This window comes from Periplaneta americana, chromosome 7 (assembly GCF_040183065.1).
Source record: "Periplaneta americana isolate PAMFEO1 chromosome 7, P.americana_PAMFEO1_priV1, whole genome shotgun sequence".
NCBI classification, from domain to species: Eukaryota; Metazoa; Arthropoda; class Insecta; order Blattodea; family Blattidae; genus Periplaneta; species Periplaneta americana.
Genome location: NC_091123.1, coordinates 178,162,225 through 178,183,772, shown reverse-complemented (window position 1 = coordinate 178,183,772; position 21,548 = coordinate 178,162,225). Strand labels below are relative to the sequence as shown.

The 21,548-nt window shown below is 35.3% G+C and overlaps 1 protein-coding gene across 1 annotated transcript in view; it reads right to left on the bottom strand.

The window, feature by feature from the left end:
* Positions 1-15,371: 15,371 nt before the first annotated feature.
* LOC138702759 (uncharacterized) overlaps positions 15,372-21,548 on the bottom strand; it is a 19,089-nt gene continuing 12,912 nt past the window's right edge. Inside the window, exons 4-5 of the mRNA XM_069830058.1 lie at positions 17,992-18,144; positions 15,372-15,686 (exon numbers count right to left, since the gene is read on the bottom strand). Coding sequence (XP_069686159.1) covers positions 15,508-15,686; positions 17,992-18,144 — 332 coding nt within the window. The 3' untranslated portion in view covers positions 15,372-15,507. The remainder of the gene's footprint in view (positions 15,687-17,991; positions 18,145-21,548) is intronic.

Here is a 21,548-nt window from a genome sequence, read left to right as displayed (position 1 = left end):
TTTTCTTTAATTTGTGTTCATATAATTTTCATTGTTATCCATAATTTTAGTATTGTGTTCAGAAGCAATGTGTTGTAAAGTCCCCATCCCTGGAAGCAATAGGTTGGCTTAAACTATATAAAAAAAGAAATTTACATTCACTTCTCCTTGTCTTCGAAATCTTGAACTCTTCTATTCCTTCGTACCTGTCGTCTCGCTTCACTTACCTTTCTTCCCACCACAATCTGAACACACGCTCTCGCCATGAAACAATACTAACAATACCATCCCATCGCACCTCCTCATACTCATCCTCTTTCACAATAGCCCTGCCAAGACTCTGGAATTCGCTACCTGCTAGCATCAGGGACTGTCGAAATAAAATTGAATTCAAACGCAAACTTACTAGGCACTTGGTCAGTAATTGAGACTCGTTCAGACATGGTTTCTTGTAAGTAGTTCTCTTAATCTATCACAAAATATTTCAATATCCGGTAATTTCATCACTATAGAATTTTGTTATTGTAGGTTTAATTTGTAATTCAGTAAATATAAAAATATTCTTTGTTCTTAACTACTATGATAAAATGTCTAGCTTGCATTAATCAGGTATTCTTGTCGTACTTTAATTTTTATTATAATTGTAAATTTAATATTAATTGTAATTTTATTGTTCATGTTATAGTTGTAATCCCCTGGTAGAGGGGCAGAGAAGGTCTGATGGCCTTATCTCTACCAGGTTAAATAAATACTACTACTACTATAATTTCCGGCAGCCAATCACGTTGCAGGTCGGCTACATTTAAACGTGTGCGTCTTATGATTCGCTTATGAAGACGTTATTCATTTCTTAAGGCTCGATAAATACTTAATATAATCGCCCGCCATTTTGGCTCTTTCGTTGGCGTTCGCAGAAACCACACGAAGACGTTATTTGCCGCTCAATTATTTGCTGAATTACAGTGCGTTTGATTTATTATGATAGGAGCTACGACATGATAATGTTTAACCGTGTGGCCAATAGATTACTCGTATGGTAGCTCGGCAACGAAAGAACTAAAATGGCGAACGATACTACCTACCTAGACTTTATAGAGCCTTCACTTCCTAAGACGTAAGCAAAGAGGAGGAGTCACGCCGGGAATAACAGCGTCACGACTTATAATATATTTCAGTATATTAGCTTGAAGACTGAGTCAGGGAATCGTCACGATGAAAACTATTTGGGAACAGATCTTTTCAGTTGTTCTTTACACCAATTTGCAATTGAGATAAATTTTCTTCAATCACATTTTACGAATAAAATACCAGGAGTGAGAAAGTTCGTACAATGTCCTAATAATTAAATGTCGTTATAAAGTGACTTTTTCAAACAAACTCGCATTCAATATACTCTCTTTCTCCGGGAGAAGAAATACGAAAAAAAATATATTCACTCTATCTCTTCTTACATTGTTAAACATAAAGATAGTTCTAGCGTTATCCCCTTGAATCGCGTGTAAAGATCACTTCGAATAATGAGACCAGAAATCTTAATCCTTTCCAGGTTATTCATGAGCAAAGCTCGGAACTTGGGGACTTGTGTGTCGTGCGCATGAGTAAGGTTAAAGGTACAACGTATACAAAGCTCACCCTGCAAGTGCTCAGGGACAGTCCTGTGTACTAAGAAAGTGGTCACATCGAATGACAGGAAGACGGACGAAGAAACTGTGTCATGTCGAAGCGAATGACATTCAGAGAATTACAGGTAAACGGTCTGTTAGAGGAATGAGAAAATACGTGGTATTCGAATGGGTATTATAGAAGTTTGAAAATATATTTCTTAAATTTTAGGTACAGATTTTTCGTGGAGGAATTCTGAGGAGATACATTATTTTCTTCGAATGAAGAGTTTATATTTTGTAAGTTGTGCCATACTTAAACTAGAGACTGGACGCGGGCATTAATTGAAAGACATTGCAGTGACATAGAAATTGAAAACTATTTTCGAGAAAAATTTAGAATACTTATCTTTCTCAGATACGAGATCAGCTAGCAACTGCTGAAAATCGAACAGGAAACAGTGACAGTGAAAACATTCAATATTTTAAGCGTGCTCCCGTCACTTCATGTGACGTGGAAATAAGTTTCTTTCGTTTCAAATCATGTTTAACTAACAGACGAAGAAGTTATGGGTTCGAAAATCTTCGAATCCATGTAGTCATATACTGTAATAAAATGTACAGAGCAGAACTGTAAATTTGATATATTTTGCATGTTTATATATATATATATATATATATATATATATATATATATAGTCTTTAAAATTGCGTGTTTCAAGCTACCATAATATTATCAATATGTTGTTCCGGCCAGGAACCACCTTTATAGCAGACCTGACAGTACCTCTGTCTGGAAGCGGGAGTTTGTTGACATTGAAGTCCGGTCGCTTAGCCACGTTCAAAGACACAAGTCCCCAAGTTCCGAGCTTTGTTCATGAGGTAGAGCAGTGCAAAGAGAGCAGTTGTTCGACACACCGGCAACAGGGCAAGGGTTGTAAATTCACCTTGTGTACCTGCAGAGGTTGGTGATATTTTTGTTAATTGATTCAAGCATAAAACAAATTGGAATACATTGATTGGAATTATGCGTTTATTCCTGATTGTGTAACAGCTTTAGGAAAGTCAGGTACAAAACTGGTTGATCAGATTTCCCTACTGCGAAATATCTGGAAGAAAGTGACTCAAGTAGACGATAAAATTGGTAAAATAATATCTGCGAAAATAACAAATAAGTTGAAAAAAAATGGTGGATATTATAAACCCTGAAAGATTAGTGACAGTATTTCTGGAGATAAGGATTCCGGATTCCTTTGAAGAACTAACAGAAGTTGAAAAAAATGTTTTACAGGATTTTACGTATGCCCCAGTTATCTCAACAGACGTAGAAAGAAGCTTCTCCACGTATAAGGTCATGCTATCAGGTAGACGAAAATCGTTTTCTGTTAATAACGTACAAATGTCATTTGTTGTGCATTGTAACAATATTTGGAAGAAATCTGATAACGTATCACTTGTGCATTAATAAATCACACTCATTGTAAAGAAAAGGAAAAACAAAAAACTATTTTTCAAGTGCTTTTGCGAATAGAATAACATGAACCCGTTACAAATAAACAGTGATTTTGTTCGCGTTCTGTATGAAATCATACATGTATACAGTATATTATTTGTTTAGGATGAAATGGTTAATTAGTTTTGTAATTTTGAAATCTTACTAAAGTATCTGTAGGAAATTAATTGTAGAAACAGAGAACTGTGTCATTTCTATTGTGTCGTCTGTACGTCAACACATCGTGTGCATGACCGTCGCTTGTACACAGGGAACATGCCGGGTAACGTCGGAACCCTTGCTATGATGCCATTCTGTCTGTCATGTGCTCCGTCTGCACCGCTCTATTCATGAGTTTATACAGAGTGGAAGGAGTTTAAGTGCCGTCATTTTCACAGTCGTCGGGGACGGTCTACAGCAAGGATGAGACGATATCACAGTCTACTATATACAGTCGCGAAGCTCAATATGTAGTAAAAATGCAAACATGGGTAGTTGCCCACCACTAGGATCGCTACTATCGCCTTATCATCACAGATCTCTCCTAGCAGACGACAAAATATGTTACACTTTCGTTGTCGTGTTCTTTTGGAAAAATTAACACCTTCCTTCAATTATTGAAATACTAAATGCATAAAGTTAATTTATTATTTTAATGAAGTATATTAAATTCCCCCATAAACTCGAAGATACCTGCAAGAAATAGGTTGATATTATTTTTGTGCAAAACGAACTGAAATTTACTATAATCGCTTCACTCATTCAAGATTATAGCGATAATGAACTATGAAACCAATAAATATTAATTTGCATTTCCCTTTACAACAATAATATACTTACTTACTTACAAATGGCTTTTAAGGAACCCGAAGTTTCATTGCCGCCCTCACATAAGCCCGCCAGCGGTCCCTATCCTGTGCAAGATTAATCCAGTCTCTATCATCATATCCCACCTCCCTCAAATCCATTTTAATATTATCCTCCCATCTACGTCTCGGCCTCCCTAAAGGTCTTTTTCCCTCCGGTCTCCCAATTAACACTCTATATGCATTTCTGGATTCGCCCATACGTGCTACATGCCCTGCCCATCTCAAACGTCTGGATTTAATGTTCCTAATTATGTCAGGTGAAGAATACAATGCGTGCAGTTCTGTGTTGTGTAACTTTCTCCATTCTCCTGTAACTTCATCCCGCTTAGCCCCAAATATTTTCCTAAGCACCTTATTCTCAAACACCCTTAACCTATGTTCCTCTCTCAGAGTGAGAGTCCAAGTTTCACAACCATACAGAAGAACCGGTAATACAACTGTTTTATAAATTCTAACTCAACAATAATGTAATAACTATAATAATGGAAATATGAATTAATGGGAGTAACGTACGTGTACCGGTACTTGTAGTGTAGGCTTACGTAGTTAACAAAGTGGGATGAGGTTAAGCAATAATAATCACACCAGAATTGGAAATAAACGTGATCAATAAATTTTATTGTAACAGACTTACTTTTTCTACGTCTCTAGTAAAGTAACAAATAAAAATAGCAACAAAATTAACAGCTATAATTAAAAACATATCCTTTGAAAAAAAAAGTAGGCCTAAGTTGTCTGAAAATGTACAATTATTCAAGGAATCAGCTGATACAGACGTAGAATTAGCGCAAAGCTTTTGTTTCTCAGCTGCAGGTAATAACAGAACAGGTTTATTTGAAAGTTGGAACTGCATTCCAGATGAATTTATTTTTGTTTTCATTCATAAATTGTGTGTTTTCGAAATGAAGAGAGCAAAACTTTATATTATTATAAAGATATGCTTCATTCTTTGTCATTAGATCTTCCCTCCTGCTGTTTATTAACCACTTTTTGCATCTAGAAGTAAAATAAGAAATAGAGGTTAGGATTTTTCTTCACGAGCATCAATGCGAAATACGCAACGACCTAGCACTCGATGGAAATACGACACAGTCGACTCTAAATCCAAAGTCGACAGTGGACAGTCTATTGTTTCTAGTTGCTAACCGCTTGGAGCGCTTTATCGTGAGATTTGCAAAAAATCACCTCAAGCTTCGCGACTGTATATAGTAGATTGTGACGATATTAGCTCCCAATCATGATAGAAGAGCTCGACCTTGATCACGAGCGCATAGCGCATCCACTACGTAGCGTCGTAACGTAGACGTCAGGGGTGTACATGCACATGCAGCGAATAAAGGCAGCAATTATTACAATAACTTGTGGTACTAAATTTCTGGCTATGTAATAGGGCTAATTATTCAGTTATTTAATATATATGTACATATATAAACAAATCGCAAAGGGGAGGGTTTCTTAGGAACAAAAAGAGAAATAGGAAAAGTTAATTGTATGTAAACCATTTTCTTGTTAACAGCAATTATTTATTATGTAAATACTTCACTTCATTGGTTAGGAGAAACTAATAGGGTCTACCTGCTCGACGTGTGTGATCTGTAAGTACTTTTGAGTATTTGTTGAAAAAATAATAATGGCAATATTGATTGAAATAGAGTATATTGAGTGTGTGATTGTAAAATGTAGTCTTTACTCTCCAGTCGTGATTATGTAATGAGTTTTCTTAGAGCGATTTGTGAGATGCACGTAACACGAAAAAAACAAATTGATTAAATTAAGATATTGAGAGCCATCGTAATTTTTGGGGTCAATCATTTAAGGGGATATGTATGATTTTTAAAACTTCCACAATTTTCGGCCAAAATTTGTGAAATTTGAACTATATAAACAGATCTATAATCTATAATAATATCATCTGTACAAAATTTGGTGCAATTAGGTCTAATAGTTTTGAAATTATATTTTTAAGTATATTTTTATATTGACTTTACTGAAAAAGCTCCTTGCATCAAAGTTTTCAAAATGTTTAGTTTATATTTGCTGAAAATCCTGAAAATAGTTATTGGAATAAAAGTGAATTAGCTTTTTGAGCTTAGTAATAGTATAAATTAAAGTGCAATCAAAGATAAAATATTATTTCTAAATTAAAGAAACACATAGTCTAATAAAAGTAAATATCCAGAAACAAGCAACAAATAAAACATCAACAATACATTTAAAATAAAGAAATAAAAGGAATCTAGATACAGTCTACTGACCCAAATGTAAATTAATTTACCTTCGATGTCAATTCCGTAAGCAATTTATTTCTCTCTTCTCCTGAATAAAGCCTATATATTTTTTTTCATGTTGCGTCTTATAATGCCGTTTTATGTTGCTTTTTTGCAAATGATATATTTTTTTACACAACAAACACTGGACTTCATCAGCATGCTCGAAGCATAAATATTGTATCTTCCACTCTTCCTTGAAAGCTTCAAGCGCTTCCGTTCCGTCATGATGCGCTGTGTTCTAAGATCTGTACATCCTTTAGCAATGTTTACAGGTAAAAGAGCTCCGCGCGCGCGCAGCGGACATAAAATAGCTCTCGCTCGCAATTATTAATCGCCATCGCAAGACTGGTGTACAGGATTAAATAATGTCCATACAACATAGGGTCAAAACTTGATAGTTTTCCCAGAAATAAAAATTATTTTTTTTATTTTATTTGCGTTATACTGTTTATATTGTTAGTGACATTACGAAAACAATTACATCACTAGGTATATCTAGCAAAGAGTAAAGGCTCATTCACAATGAAAATTAAACATAACGTAAGCGTTAATTTAAAAATGTAAACGTTACGATAAAATCAAGAAGTCATACCATCATTCACGATGGGAACATAAACATAACCGCAAATATACTTGGTAACCATGGAAACATAACAACGACGCCATTTCCTCATATTCTGTCGTATACTTCAGCGCTCCACGATTGTGTTCTGTTTGCAAATCACGTAAGCATAACCATGAAAGTTTGGAGTTCGCAAACTTTCATGTTAACGTCTTACGGCAATGTTTATGTCAATGCTTATGTGAATCATTGTGAATGATCCCATTTGATAACCTGGCCGCAAACTTCTGTGTTTATGTTACGGTTATGTTTAATTTTCATTGTGAATGGGCCTTTAATATTAGTTTAAATAAACATTTGTGTGTTCTATTATGTTTTTGTGAAATTAAATAAAAAAATATTTGCTTAAATTTGTTAATATTCTGGCATAAGAGACGTGGCAACGTGTTCAGCAGGCAGTACTCTGCACAGACGTAAGTACGAGTCAGCTGAGTTCAAGCTCCCTGTCCATAGCTCTACTGCCGAGTGGATGGCAGTTCAGTACAGGGTATTCGATAAACAACTTACAATGTCATTCACAGTTTAGAAATATCATGTTATTAATTTATGGAGAAAATCGTCGTAATTCAAGTGAGGCAAGAAGGATGTACCGTCAATGTGTTCTTCAAAGAAGGTTACCTAATAGACAACATTATGTAACAGTTTCTCAACGATTATTAGAAACTAGAAGTCTCTTACCCCGTTTCGAAAATCACACAACCAGAAATTTGTTTAATAATGATACTGCTTTATGAAAGCGGGAGAGATTAAAATGTTGCATTAGAAAAAAAAGTTCGTGTGATTTTGTGCAGAAAACTATTATAGTTTATTTTTTAGACGTACAATTAAAAAATGGAGCAATATTGTTATATAAAATATAAATTTACTATACTGTTCTATTAATGAGATTGAAAGTTTGTATTTGCTGCTCGTTTTATATAAACAACAGTATTGGCAAGGTCCGCTTCTGCATTAGAACAGAGCATCTGTTTTGTACCTGTATGTCTGTACCAGCTTGAGCTGTACTTCTAAACCCCCTCCTCTCCATCCAGCAACGTTGCAGAACGTCTAATATTGTAAACTTTAATAATTAGTTAAATATTGGAATTATAAAAAAAATGTAAGGACATTTGCTAAAGTTATCGGGACACTAGAACATTTTGTAGGCCTTTAAAATGTTGTAGTGTCCCGATAACTATAGCAAGATCACTTAGCAGGATAAAATGATTCTACTCTCTACATTTCGAGGTACTTCACGAAATATGCAACAGATATACCAAAATGCTATGTCTATTGTTGGAAAGCATGGCAAACCTGATATTTTCTTAACTCTCACCTACAATCCGCAATGACCTGAAATAGCTACTGCTTCACTCACACATGAAAAACCGACTGATAGTCCTGACATTGTTACGTTTTCGCATCTTTTGTTTTCTATCGTCGCCTGGCAACCTGGATTGTTGTTATTGTTGATTAGAGCTGAAGAGAATAAAGCTACAAAAACTTATTGAGCATTTCATGTGGTAGTTGTGTTTGTGTATTAAATTATTTTAAAATGGCGTAAGCTATACCCTTCAAGAGGGAACATAAATCATCCTTATTGATTAAATTTAGGAAATTACACAAAATAAGCTGTGTTTTCATCCTACAATCAACTGATAACAACAAAAATACAGGTTGCCAGGCAACGATAGAAAACAAAAGATGCGAAAACAAACAAACGAGGTGTATAAACAATTGAATGCTCTTTCACATTTAAGTATAAAAATATAGGAGTGCCATTTGAAATTTCGAAGTGGGGGCGGATGGGGAAGGGGGGTTAAATCTAAAATGCAATTAAGCCTGGTTTGAGACTTCCCCCTCAATATCTGAATTGACGTGTTTTTTTGTGTGTTTAAATTGAATTTAATTTAAATAACTAGTTACATATACTGGCAAGTTTTGAAATGAAAGCCCTGTATAATATTATATACAAATGGGAAAGTAATAAATCTTGTTTCAATATTGCAAATTAAGCTTTCAGGTATAACTCCCTGTAAAGTTATTTTGAATAATTTCGAGGGAAAAATTGTTCCGGGGCCGGGTATCGAACCCGGGACCTTTGGTTAAACGTACCAACGCTCTCTAACTGAGCTACCCGGGAACTCTATCCGACACCGATCCAATTTTTCCCTCTATATCCACATACCTCAAAGTGGGCTGACAACCGTCAAGCAACCAACATTGAGTGCACACTAACTCTGTGTGACTTAAATTGTGGTTTTCTGTAACGTACAGTGACGTGTATTATGCAAATTAAGCTTTCAGGTATAACTCCCTGTAAAGTTAATTTGAATAATTTCGAGGGAAAAATTGTTCTGGGGCCGGGTATCGAACCCGGGACCAACGCTCTCTATTTATTAATATCTATTGCTTGAATATTGAATTTGGTAATGAAATTACATCTTTTATTTATAGACTAATTATTATTATTAAATTGTAATTTTGAAATGGAAGTTATTTATTTTCTTGTAGTTTTAGCAGCAATAACTAAAAGAGGTAAAATTTAATTTTCTTCTCCTACAAACTAGACTTACTAGAACAGTTCACAAAAAAATGAGACAATACAAAATACAATTATTAACTGAACAATATTATTTGAAGTAACCATCAAATTAGGCATTAAAATGTATATATTTCCCAATTTAATAGAAAATAGGAGAAAATATGGTAAAAGACACATTGTATAACTCACCGAGTTCTCTACAGATCCATGTCGGGATACGGAGAAGCTCTGTCCGATAGCTGAGGCAGGAGGGAAATGCATCAATCTGACCTTCCTTCCCGCACTGCATACACACAGAACCCCAAGTAGAGGAGATAGAGTCAAAGCGGAAAATGCTACGATGTACGTAGTTACTTAACTAAAGGCCCATTCACAATGAAAATTAAACATAACCGTAACATAAACACAGAAGTTTGCGCCCAGGCTAACAAATGGGATCATTCACAATTATTCACATAAGCATTGACATAAACATTATCGTAAGATAGGTATGCTCATTCTCTGACTCGCGATTACGTTCTGTAATCACAACCATGGATAAATATATAATAGGATGCGAAACTGCGGTCAGCACCATCTAGATGTGGTGCTCTGAAATAAGGTGATCAGCGCCCGACGTCGTAGGTAGTGAACATTAGAACTACGTGTTGGGTACATTACTGAGAGTTCTCTATTTATCCGTTCGAGATATTGTATGGGAGAGTCGAGGAGAGAAGATGGCGGACTGAAACTTACAAATAAGTGAACATAAAGTGATACGTGTGTGTATAAGCAGTGTATGTTGAACAGTGATGTTTATGGACGTTGTAAAAATAGTGTTGTTGAATGTATTGTAAAGTAATAGTAATATAATAAATTGAACTATCTACGTAGTTCTTGCAGACTTTTCCATTGTGCTGTACAATAAATACCCAAAGAATACAATCCCAATTATCTAACCTTTTGCTTTATTTTCTGTCTCTGTCTGGTTATATTTTAATCGGGTAGTGTAAAAGACATCGTCTCTTTTATCTCCCTGTTGGCTCCGGTAAGAATTTTCAGTAGAATATGCTGTGAGGAATGCTGTAAATGTTTTATTTTAAATTGGGTTAGTTTTGAATATCGATGAGGGTGGGAGGGAAGACTTAATGCACAGTTTAACATTTTCGTCACCAGGTGCGCTGCTATTTGTAATAACGCCTCTCCCAAAAATAGATGGCAGCAAGATCAATTTCTACAACAGCACCTCTAGTATGTGTTACAGGAAACTCGTTAAGTTTCGCATCCTATTATATATTTATCCATGTCACAACCTTCGAATGTAGAGCGTGCTGTTCCCCGTTCGAAGCTCGACGGATGACTACGGAAGGCAGTTCAAGTACTTAGTAAACGCACGAACAGTGCGGAACAATAACACAGTCAAAACCTTCTGTAAGCAAACGATCATTCTGTACAGTATGGGAGGAAGCCTATTTTTGTTGTACGTTCGGTGAAAATGGAAAGTGATTACTATGTTGTAAGGTACTATCAGGAATACTACTGAGCAACATAAAACGACATTATAGGCTCTGCTACCCAGAACATGCGGAAGTGACAGGGAAGCTGTTTTCTGTAATATAGCCTATTTTCATATACCAACGTTATTATTATTATTATTATTATTATTATTATTATTATTATTATTATTGTGGTGATATTATTCCAGCAGAAATAGATATTTTGATAAAATAATTTTTCAGGGATTCAACGTGCACTACAGCTTCAAGAATTGAAAGCACTTCATGAAAGGCCAAACATTGAAGAGAGTCGTACAATTCAGAGTCTATGTTTTGGAGCAAGTTAGCCTATGTAGTATGTTGGGAATTAGCTAAGGCACTAAAACCCTTCACGGATGGTGAACTTGTAAAGAGATGTATGGTGCCTGAACAAGATATAGTTAATTATGTCTCTGCACTGCAACAGTTCAAATGTGAATTCGCAGAACATAGATTTAGTGATTTTAGACATATGGAGAGTGATATTAGTATTTTTGTTAATCTTTTCATCAATTAAGTATAATCCATGAGAGTGGAGTTCCAGGACGAGTTAATTGATTTACTAAGTAACGTAGAATTCAGAACTAAATGCAGAGAATATGACTTGACAAGCATAGAATTATTTAAAAAATTAACAAAACGAAATATCCCAAGATGATCTTATTCGTTGCCACTATGTTAGCTACCTTCGCCTCGACATATGTGTGCGTACAATTATTTTCGAGAATGAAGGTTACTAAATCCAAACAGAGGTCCCGATTAACAGATGAGCATCTTTAGCGCATTCCAGTAAATTCGTTGGAAATAGATTCCGATTACTTGCAGAAAAGAATCCAGATGTTGAATAGACCCCAAATTAGACTATATGATGGAATATGAAAATGATATTATCTATGATATTATTATATCATAACTATATTAAATATAATAAATAATGTAATAACTGAATATTGCAGTGTATACTCTTTCCTTTTTCAAATTCAGTTTATTATTCGTATTTGTAAGAGTGTAAGAACTATGCCACGGGCGGTGCTGCAATGTAGTTGCGGAGCCCAGTCCGTACGCTGTGTGTGTTATGCAGTGCAGCATCATCCGTGTAATCGGGGCTTTTACAATTTTGAGCACACCTGCCCTAAGACGTTAACATGAAAGTATGCAAACTCCAAACTTTCATGCTTATGCTTACGTGATTTGCAAACAGAACACAATCGTGGAGCGCTGAAGTATACGACAGACTATGAGGAAATGGCGTCGTTGTTATGTTTCCATGGTTACCAAGTATGTTTGCTGTTATGTTTATGTTCCCATCGTGAATGATGGTATGACTTCTTGATTTTACTGTAACGTTAAGTTAACGCTTACGTTATGTTTAATTTTCATTGTGAATGAGCTTTAACTCTATTAAATGATAAAAAACATCGGGATATTTAAGATCTCTAAGAGTTACGGAATGATTTTTACAGTTTTATTTAAAACTAGCCGTACCCGTGCGCTCCGCTGCACCCGTTAGAAATAAATATAAAGTAATTACATAATTAAAATAGGGCATTTGATCCAGGGAATATTCGTGTTTGTTAGAAGGATAAATCGTTTAATATGTTACTTAATTTAAATTGTATTTAAATAATTAAAATGCGATCATTTTCATCCAGAGAGCACTCATTTGGTGCAATGACAATTCCCTTAATCTTTCTTAATTTTTATTACATGCAACCATAGTTTAATGAACATTGACATCATTTAGATTTAATGTGTATATTTTATTTTACTTGCTATATGTTTCCATTGAATTATGGTAATAACTTAATTTTCACCCTTGTTTTCTACGTATTCAGTAAATGGCGCTTGGCCCACTATGGTTCTGAACCCTTCAAATAACTGAAATAACTTAAATTATATTATATTATATTATATTATATTATATTATATTATATTATATTATATTATATAAAAAGTGTGTTGATAACGGATGTACTCCGATAAGTAAGTTTTTAATTTGTTATGGGGGCTCTTGAATCTCAGAAGAAACAACTTTTACAATAGCGCAACATAGTCTGCTTGGCTCATCACCCAATTTTTTCGCATTGCATTTAATGCATATGTATTTTAACACGTTTCAATTGAGCATAGTTAAAATTTGGATTATAAAATAATGGAATCCTAAGCTTATATACTATTACTGCGTACTACATCAATACACTCTTGTTGTTCGTTAATTCTCTGAGATTAGAATGAATGTGTACATAAACATTATTTTAAGAAATACAGGAAACGAATATACAGAATAGCCTATCAAGTTTTCTGTGCATAAGAAGCTATTTTAATCTTACCTGTCCTCGATTCACTCAGAAGTTACTCTAATAACATTATAGCATTATGTCCATTTAGAGAAACTACACTTTCCAATGGTGAATTAATAATTAATTACACAAATCGGTTAATTTAGCGTCTGATATTACTTCAAACAAACACAGAAACATTATCTGTAGGCTATCTTTCATAGCTTTCGATTGTTGCTGTCCAAGGCCCCTTATAGACGAAGTCATTTGTTTTTTAATTCATTATACGGCCTTAGATGGCAGGTATGTTAATTTTAAAACTCATTTATCTCATTAAATATCAGTCCTATCAAAATTTTTCAAACAATAACACTTATCGGAAATGAATTTTAAAGAAACTTTGTTATGTAACATTTTTCACAAAAATCAATAAGCGAGATATTTCGATTTATTTAATTCAGGCCACTTTATAACCCCCCTTTTAAATAATGTGTTTTGAATACCATATAGCCTAAAATCTAAGTTACAACGAACTTAATTTATATTCCAATTTTCATCGAAATCCGTTCAGCCATTATCGCGTGAAAAGGTAACAAACATTCAGACAGACAGACAGACACACAAACAAAAATTTCAAAAAAGCGATTTTCGGTTTCAGGGTGGTTAATTATATATGTTAGGACAAATTATTTTTGGAAAATCGAAAATTACCAGAAAAATTTCGGCTACAGATTTATTATTAGTATAGATATTGTGTGTAAGCGAGAGCAATCAGGCTTTGATGAATTCCTCTACACGTGAACAAACACAGTTGTTTGCTTCTGTCACGTTTCCGAAAAGTGGGAGAATTTCTCTTGTGTTATTATATTTGTCTATATTGTCTCACCGCGTTTCATTTCATTCATGACCTCAAATCTGGTCTCTTTTACTCCAGGCTTGAGTTTAGGAATCGGTCAGAACAGAGAAGCGGGAGAATATGTGAATATGGACGCTGCTGTTGTTTTAGATCCAAAAGAACACTGGCATGTTCGTTCTCACCATACGTTTTATTTAATTCGAAATAATTCAATGCTAAGCATCGTTTTCTCATTTGTAATTTTGTCCTTGTACTACAATAGAGAAGGTATACATAAAAGGGATATTTTAGAATTCTTACAAAACCCACACATACTATGCTTTTCTGTAGTGTACGATACATAATAGTACATTATGCAACGAGCCTATAATGGTAGTAATTAAGTCGCGAGTATGTTTATGAAACGAGCGCAAGCGAGTTTCATAATTTTCATACGAGCGTATGACAACTCAGCTTACAGGTGTACAGCCAATAATGAGTCAGCTTTGTACCGTTATAAAACCGCAAGTATCGATTATTATCGGATATGCAATCGAAAGAGAACTAGCGAAAAGTCACGGAGGCTGGGAATCCAATACTGTCGCAGAAGGTTATGTAGGTATGTATGTATTTATTCACACTGCAATGGGTATATACCCGGTGGCAGTGGTAACTAATTACACTCAATAATGACCATAATAAACTTATTAATTAAAAATAGAATTAATAATAATACTAGTAATTAATAATAATAATAATAATAATAATAACAACAACAACAGGGAATATACTAAATTAAATGAAACGATCACTTAAAATAACATTTCAAATATTCTAATTTGTATCTTAAAACTAAGATCGAACTAAAGCCCACGAGTATATGTTCATATCTGCACAAGTACCTTTCAACATTACACTCATTTCGCTGTCAACTCACTCACTCTACTGGAACTACGACACATTTCACTGATTCTATCCTGATTTCACTAACACTTCAAAAACATTTCACTGTTCAAATTCTTTGCACTGCCAGTATAAACTATAAAGCTTCACTGACAGGAACACGTTTCACTTACACAGCACACTTCACTGACACGACATACTTCTTCACTGATACAACACTTCATTGTGAATGATCCCATTTGATAACCTGGCCACAAACTTCTGTGTTTATGTTGCGGTTATGTTTAATTTACATTGTGAATGGGCCTTTAATATTAGTTTAAATAAATATTTGTGTGTTTTATTACGTCTTCATGAAATTAAATAAAAATGCATGCTTAAATTTGTTAATTTCTGGCGTGAGAGAAGTGGTGTATAATATTTGCTGAAATTTGTGACAAGATAAAGTGCTTCTAAACACAAAATTAACCAATAAAATTGCGGATAACATCGAACTTTCCGAGCACAAAATTTATAACTTTATTAGCCATCATTTAATAAAACATTACAATTAATTCTTATAATGTAAGTTTCAACACTGTCTTACTGTACATTCTATGATATTCAAATATATTAGGTTTTAGAGCTCCTCTTTTGATAATGCATTTAAGTCTACGGCCACATGAAAGAAGGCAGCAACTATTTTCCCTCCGTCTTTCACCAGCTGTCCCATCTGTTTCAAAATGTCCTTTGAATTCTTTCCGAAGCTCTGTAGCCTCGCAGCCAGCGCTTCTTTGTCTTGTTTTGGGAAATTATTTGCTGCAACCGGAGAGAAATATAAAACATTATTAATGCTTATTTCATATACAGAGAGGGTTAAAAGTCGCTTTCCCCAAACACTTTCTTACATTTAGTTACATTCAATGTACATTTGATTACACATTCCTTTAGGGCCTACAGATTTTGTTTAAGATGAGGACCTCTTTCTGGATACACAATTCAAAATGTTTAGACCAGGCCTGCACAAGGTTTGCTCACTTCGAGCCGGCTCACAGCTCATGAGCGGAATGCAGATATTAGCTGCGCTCTGTATAAGGGTGGACTGGAAGAAGGGGTGATCTCGTACAAAATATACACAAAAGGAAATACAGTACTAGTAAGAGTGTTTATGACGTGAATTCCCGTTCAGTGTTTGCAAAACTATCTTGGACTAGTATTAATTAACAAAGAAATATTTAGTTTACAGAAATAATAGAAATTCTATAGCTACTTATATGTACAATATCATTTTGTTATATTTTTATTTATCAGTACATCAAAACGAGATTTTATGCTGTTGGCAGCTGAAAGGAACAGTAGCCTACTGATCGTAATGAAACATCAGTTACAGATGTTCGATGTCTGCCTTTGTAGAAAACAGTTGCTCACAAATATAAATGTTGAGCCAAACATAGCGATCATTTTCACAGCCAGCCTGTGTAGTCGTGGATATTATTGCTAATGTTTAGTCTTGTAAAACTCAACCAGGCTAGTAGTATTATTCAAACGATCTTTAGCCCTTAGGCCACATTGAAGATCAATAAGTTCGAGCTGTAAATCGTTAAATGTTAAATGTTACGTTCCGTCTTTTAGATTCCTCCATACTATACTGTAGCAGTAGGTAAGCAACGTGAAACAGTTACTGAGAATAGGCCTACACACTGCACTCCGCCAGATAACTGAGTGGTTGTTTCCCTCTCCTCTACCCATAGCAAGTCTATGTCATTCTGACGTATCTCCCTCTCCGTTTCGGCGAGCGGTAAACACGGTTCTCCCGCTCCGAAGGAGTGCGCGCGCTCGTTGAGCGCTGTTTGTGCAGGTATGGTTTAGACCAGGCCTGCACAAGGTTTGCGCTCTCCGAGCCGGCTCACAGCTCATGAGCGGAATGCAGATATTAGCTGTGCTCTGTATAAGGGTGGACTGGAAGAAGGGGTGATCTCGTACAAAATACACACAAAAGGAAGTACTATTACGAGTGCTTATGAAATGAATTCCCCCTCAGTGTTTCCAAAACTATCTTGGACTATTATTAATCAACAAAGAAATATTTAGTTTACAGAAATAATAGAAATTCTATAGCTACTTAAATGTACAATATCATTTTGTTATATTTTTATTTATCAGTACATCAAAACGAGGTTTTATGCTGTTGGCAGCTGAAAGGAACAGTAGCCTACTGATCTTAATGAAACATTAGTTAGATGTTCGATGTCTGCCTTTATTAAAGTTGATTATAGAAAACAGTTGCTCACAATAATGTTGAGCCAAACATAGCAATCATTTTCACACCAAGCCTGTGTAGTAGTGGATATTATTGCTAATGTTTAGTCTTGTAAAACTCAACCAGGCTAGTAGTATTATTCAAACGATCTTTAGCCCTTAGGTCACATTGAAGATCAATAAGTTCGAGCTGTAAATCGTTAAATGTTATGTTCCGTCTTTTAGATTCCTCCATACTGTACTGTAGCAGTAGGTAGGCAACGTGAAACAGTTACTGAGAATAGGCCTACACACTGCACTCCACTAGATAACTGAGTGGTCGTTTCCCTCTCCTCTACCTATAGCAAGTCTATGTCATTCTGATGTATCTCCCTCTCCGTTTCGGCGAGCGGTAAACACGGCTCTCCCGCTCGTTGAGCGCTGTTTGTGCAGGTATGGTTTAGACTCTGATTTCCAGATAGCAGAACACAACTCACGATTTTAATAGATCTTCACGAATGACTATTCGATCATCTGTTGCAACTGATGCAGATCCTGCGGTTTCTGAGCTAAAATATCATTTTTCAGGATGTCCCATATGGCGTCAGTCACGTTTTTCTGTGATTAATTTGCCATTTATTGTAATAAACCAGCAGTTACTGCATAGAGACGCAACCCAACACAATCAGTAGGAGTTAGGTATATTTTAACGTCGGTGTACACCTATCCTGCCCTTTCATTTGCATATTTTAAAATTTAGAACCGCGCTTATCATCTAAGAATAGAAATGTTCCCACGACTTATGCCTTACCCCTCGTGTTTATTATTATCATTATTATTATTATTATTATTATTATTATTATTATTATTATTATCATAAACTTACCTTTCAATCCATTGCAACCCTCGATCAACTGCTGCCTAAGGAGGACGGCATCGTTGGCTGAGTCATTCAGCTGTTTTGCCAGGGCGTTAGCCCAGGGAAGCATAGGTTGGAGTTGATCAGGTATAGCACAAATATCATCTGTAGCGGCTTTGACTGCAGAAATACCAGAATTAAATAACTGTAATTGTAATTCGTTGTTTACAATTTATTACCCAATAATAAAAATGTTTGATTTGAGAACAGAAAAAAATCTGTAGCTAGGCGATATAAGAAAATGCTGAAATATTCTGAGGACATCTGCCCAACAAACTCTTCAAAAAGGCTTTTAAGGAAGCCGAAGGTTCATTGCCGCCCTCACATAAGCCCGCCAGCGGTCCCTATCCTGTGCAAGATTAATCCAGTCTCTATCATCATACCCCACCTCCCTCAAATCCATTTTAATATTATCCTCCCATCTACGTCTCGGCCTCCCTAAAGGTCTTTTTCCCTCCGGTCTCCAAACTAACACTCTATATGCATTTCTGGATTCGCCCAAACGTGCTACATGCCCTGCCCATCTCAAACGTCTGGATTTAATGTTCCTAATTATGTCAGGTGAAGAATACAATGCGTGCAGTTCTGCGTTGTGTAACTTTCTCCATTCTCCTGTAACTTCATCCCGCTTAGCCCCAAATATTTTCCTAAGCACCTTATTCTCAAACACCCTGAACCTTTGTTCCTCTCTCAGAGTGAGAGTCCAAGTTTCACAACCATACAGAAGAACCGGTAATATAACTGTTTTATAAATTCTAACTTTCAGATTTTTGGACAGCAGACTGGATGATAAGAGCTTCTCAACCGAATAATAACACGCATTTCCCATATTTATTCTGCGTTTAATTTCCTCCCGAGTGTCATTTATATTTGTTACTGTTGCTCCAAGATATTTGAATTTTTCCACCTCTTCGAAGCATAAATCTCCAATTTTTATATTTCCATTTCGTACAATATTCTGGTCACGAGACATAATCATATACTTTGTCTTTTCGGGATTTACTCGCTCTACTTGCTTCAAGTAAAATTTCCGTGTTTTCCCTAATCGTTTGTGTATTTTCTCCTAACATATTCACGTCATCCGCATAGACAAGAAGCTGATGTAACCCGTTCAATTCCAAACCCTCTCTGTTATCCTGAACTTTCCTAATGGCATATTCTAGCGCGAAGTTAAAAAGTAAAGGTGATAGTGCATCCCCCTGCTTTAGCCCGCAGTGAATTGGAAAAGCATCAGATAGAAACTGACCTACACGGACTCTGCTGTATGTTTCACTGAGACACATTTTAATTAATCGAACTAGTTTCTTGGGAATACCAAATTCAATCTATAATAAATATATACAGCTTTCAGTTTGGACTTGTATCCATTTCGTTACAGTTATTCAGTGCAATGAGTTACGTCTGAGATAAATCCTGTGACGAGAAACTTTCAATGATTTCCATGTCGAATTGTACAGGGACATAATTTTATTTTTACTAACATTTTTAGTATTAACCTGGATATACCTATGGATTAACGGTTGAAAACCGGAAACACCGTTTGCTACCCCTTTCCACGACTCGAGTTCGATTATACTGACGTAATACACAAACAAATCACTTTACTAGGTATAGGAGGGAAGAAAATTAGTTCATCCATTTACGTAAACTAGGAAATATCGCGATTTTGAGTTTGACAATTTTCATTAGGTTTTTGTTTAATCAAAATACAGTACTGTATTAACAATAAGTGTTCTTACTCACGAACTGAGTAATTATTCGGACGTATTCATTATGCAGTGTATATTATACTGTCTACAGCAAATTAGCGTACAATATACAGAATGAAGGTAAATTAAAAAATAATAATAATATGGATATTTAAAGACAATTTTGAAAATGGCGGCCGTTCATTTCGATACAGGCTTCAATTCTTTTGTGCACATTATCGCATTATAGACTATTGTACCTAATTCCACTTACCAGTTTCTTTCTTCGTACTAGTAACTCATGTTGAAATAATTCTGTACCTACTCTATAAAAGAGTACCTACGTACTGTAAATTCAATCTTCACTTCTGCCCGATTCGAAAAGATAAAATTACTCAGACATGCTATCTACCGTCCGTCCAAGTGGTTTTGTCGCAGGGTCGTAGAAAGGGGGGAAATCACGTGACAGTTAATTACTTAACTAGGCTCTTTTATTTAATATATATCATATATTATTATTATTATTATTATTATTATTATTATTTTAATGTACCGAAGTACATATGATATTTCCATGGAGATATTCTGCGTCATCATACGATGAAAGAGTAATGGAACGGAGAAAAATTCTCTCCGCATCAGCACGTAGAGCTGAAAACCGGGTTCAAATCCCGGCGCCGGAGAGAATTTTTCATCCATGTTGCAGTCTCCATCAGCCGCCATCAGTGAATCTGATTGGTTCTTGTATAGGGCGGGAATTAGCAGACGAATGACATCGTGCACTGTTATGTCATGGTGGTGTGTTCTGCTGTATTGTTTGTAATGAGCACAACGTAAAAACAATATGAAGAGTTCGCGGGAAAAACGACGAATGTCACATTTGTGTTAAAGATTAGATAATGATCTAATTGAGTCTATAACTGCAAGATGTAGTGCTGTTTCTATGAATATTAAAGGAAAGGATTACTGTATTCGTGGTGATAATTCTCCTTTTTACCATTTTTCATAAGAACAACATTAAATTTCGTAGTGATCCATTGAATTAGATAATGACATCAACCTTAACAGAAATGTGACATTCATGGTTTTTCCCGCGAACTGTTCATATGTTAATGGCTTATGAGCGAACATGTCAACGGACCAGTTATTACTACCGGTTCAAGAAATAAATTGTTTATGCTCTCTTTTCTTTGAACGAGATGGCAGTACGGAAATTTCGCAAAATTGTGCTAGCGTAGCACAGACAACAACTTGTACAGTCGCCATGACAGCCATCGAACCTTCCAGCAGTTTTGTTCCTATTTCGCTGCAGCGTGACGTCATTGTTGTCCACCGGTCCGGTGACATTCGGAATATGCTGACTGCTGTATACACAAAGTATCAACTAATAAAGTTCAACAGTAAATTTTTAACAGTGTTTTTATTTTATCCAAACCCAAATGGATCGCCCTGTAATTTTTTATTTTATCTATACTAATAATAAATCTGTAGCCGAAATTTTTCTAGTAATTTTCGATTTTTCAAAAATAATTGGTCCTAACATATATAATTAACCACCCTGAAACCGAAAATCGCTTTTTTGAAAATTTTGTTTGCATGTCTGTCTGTCTGTCTGTCTGTCTGTATGTTTGTTACCTTTTCACGCGATAACGGCTGAACGGATTTCAATGAAAATTGGAATATAAATTAAGTTCGTTGTAACTTAGATTTTAGGCTATATGGCATTCAAAATACATTATTTAAAATGGGGGTTATAAGGGGGCCTGAATTAAATACATCGAAATATCTCGCTTATTATTGATTTTTGTGAAACATGTTATATAACAAAAGTTTCTT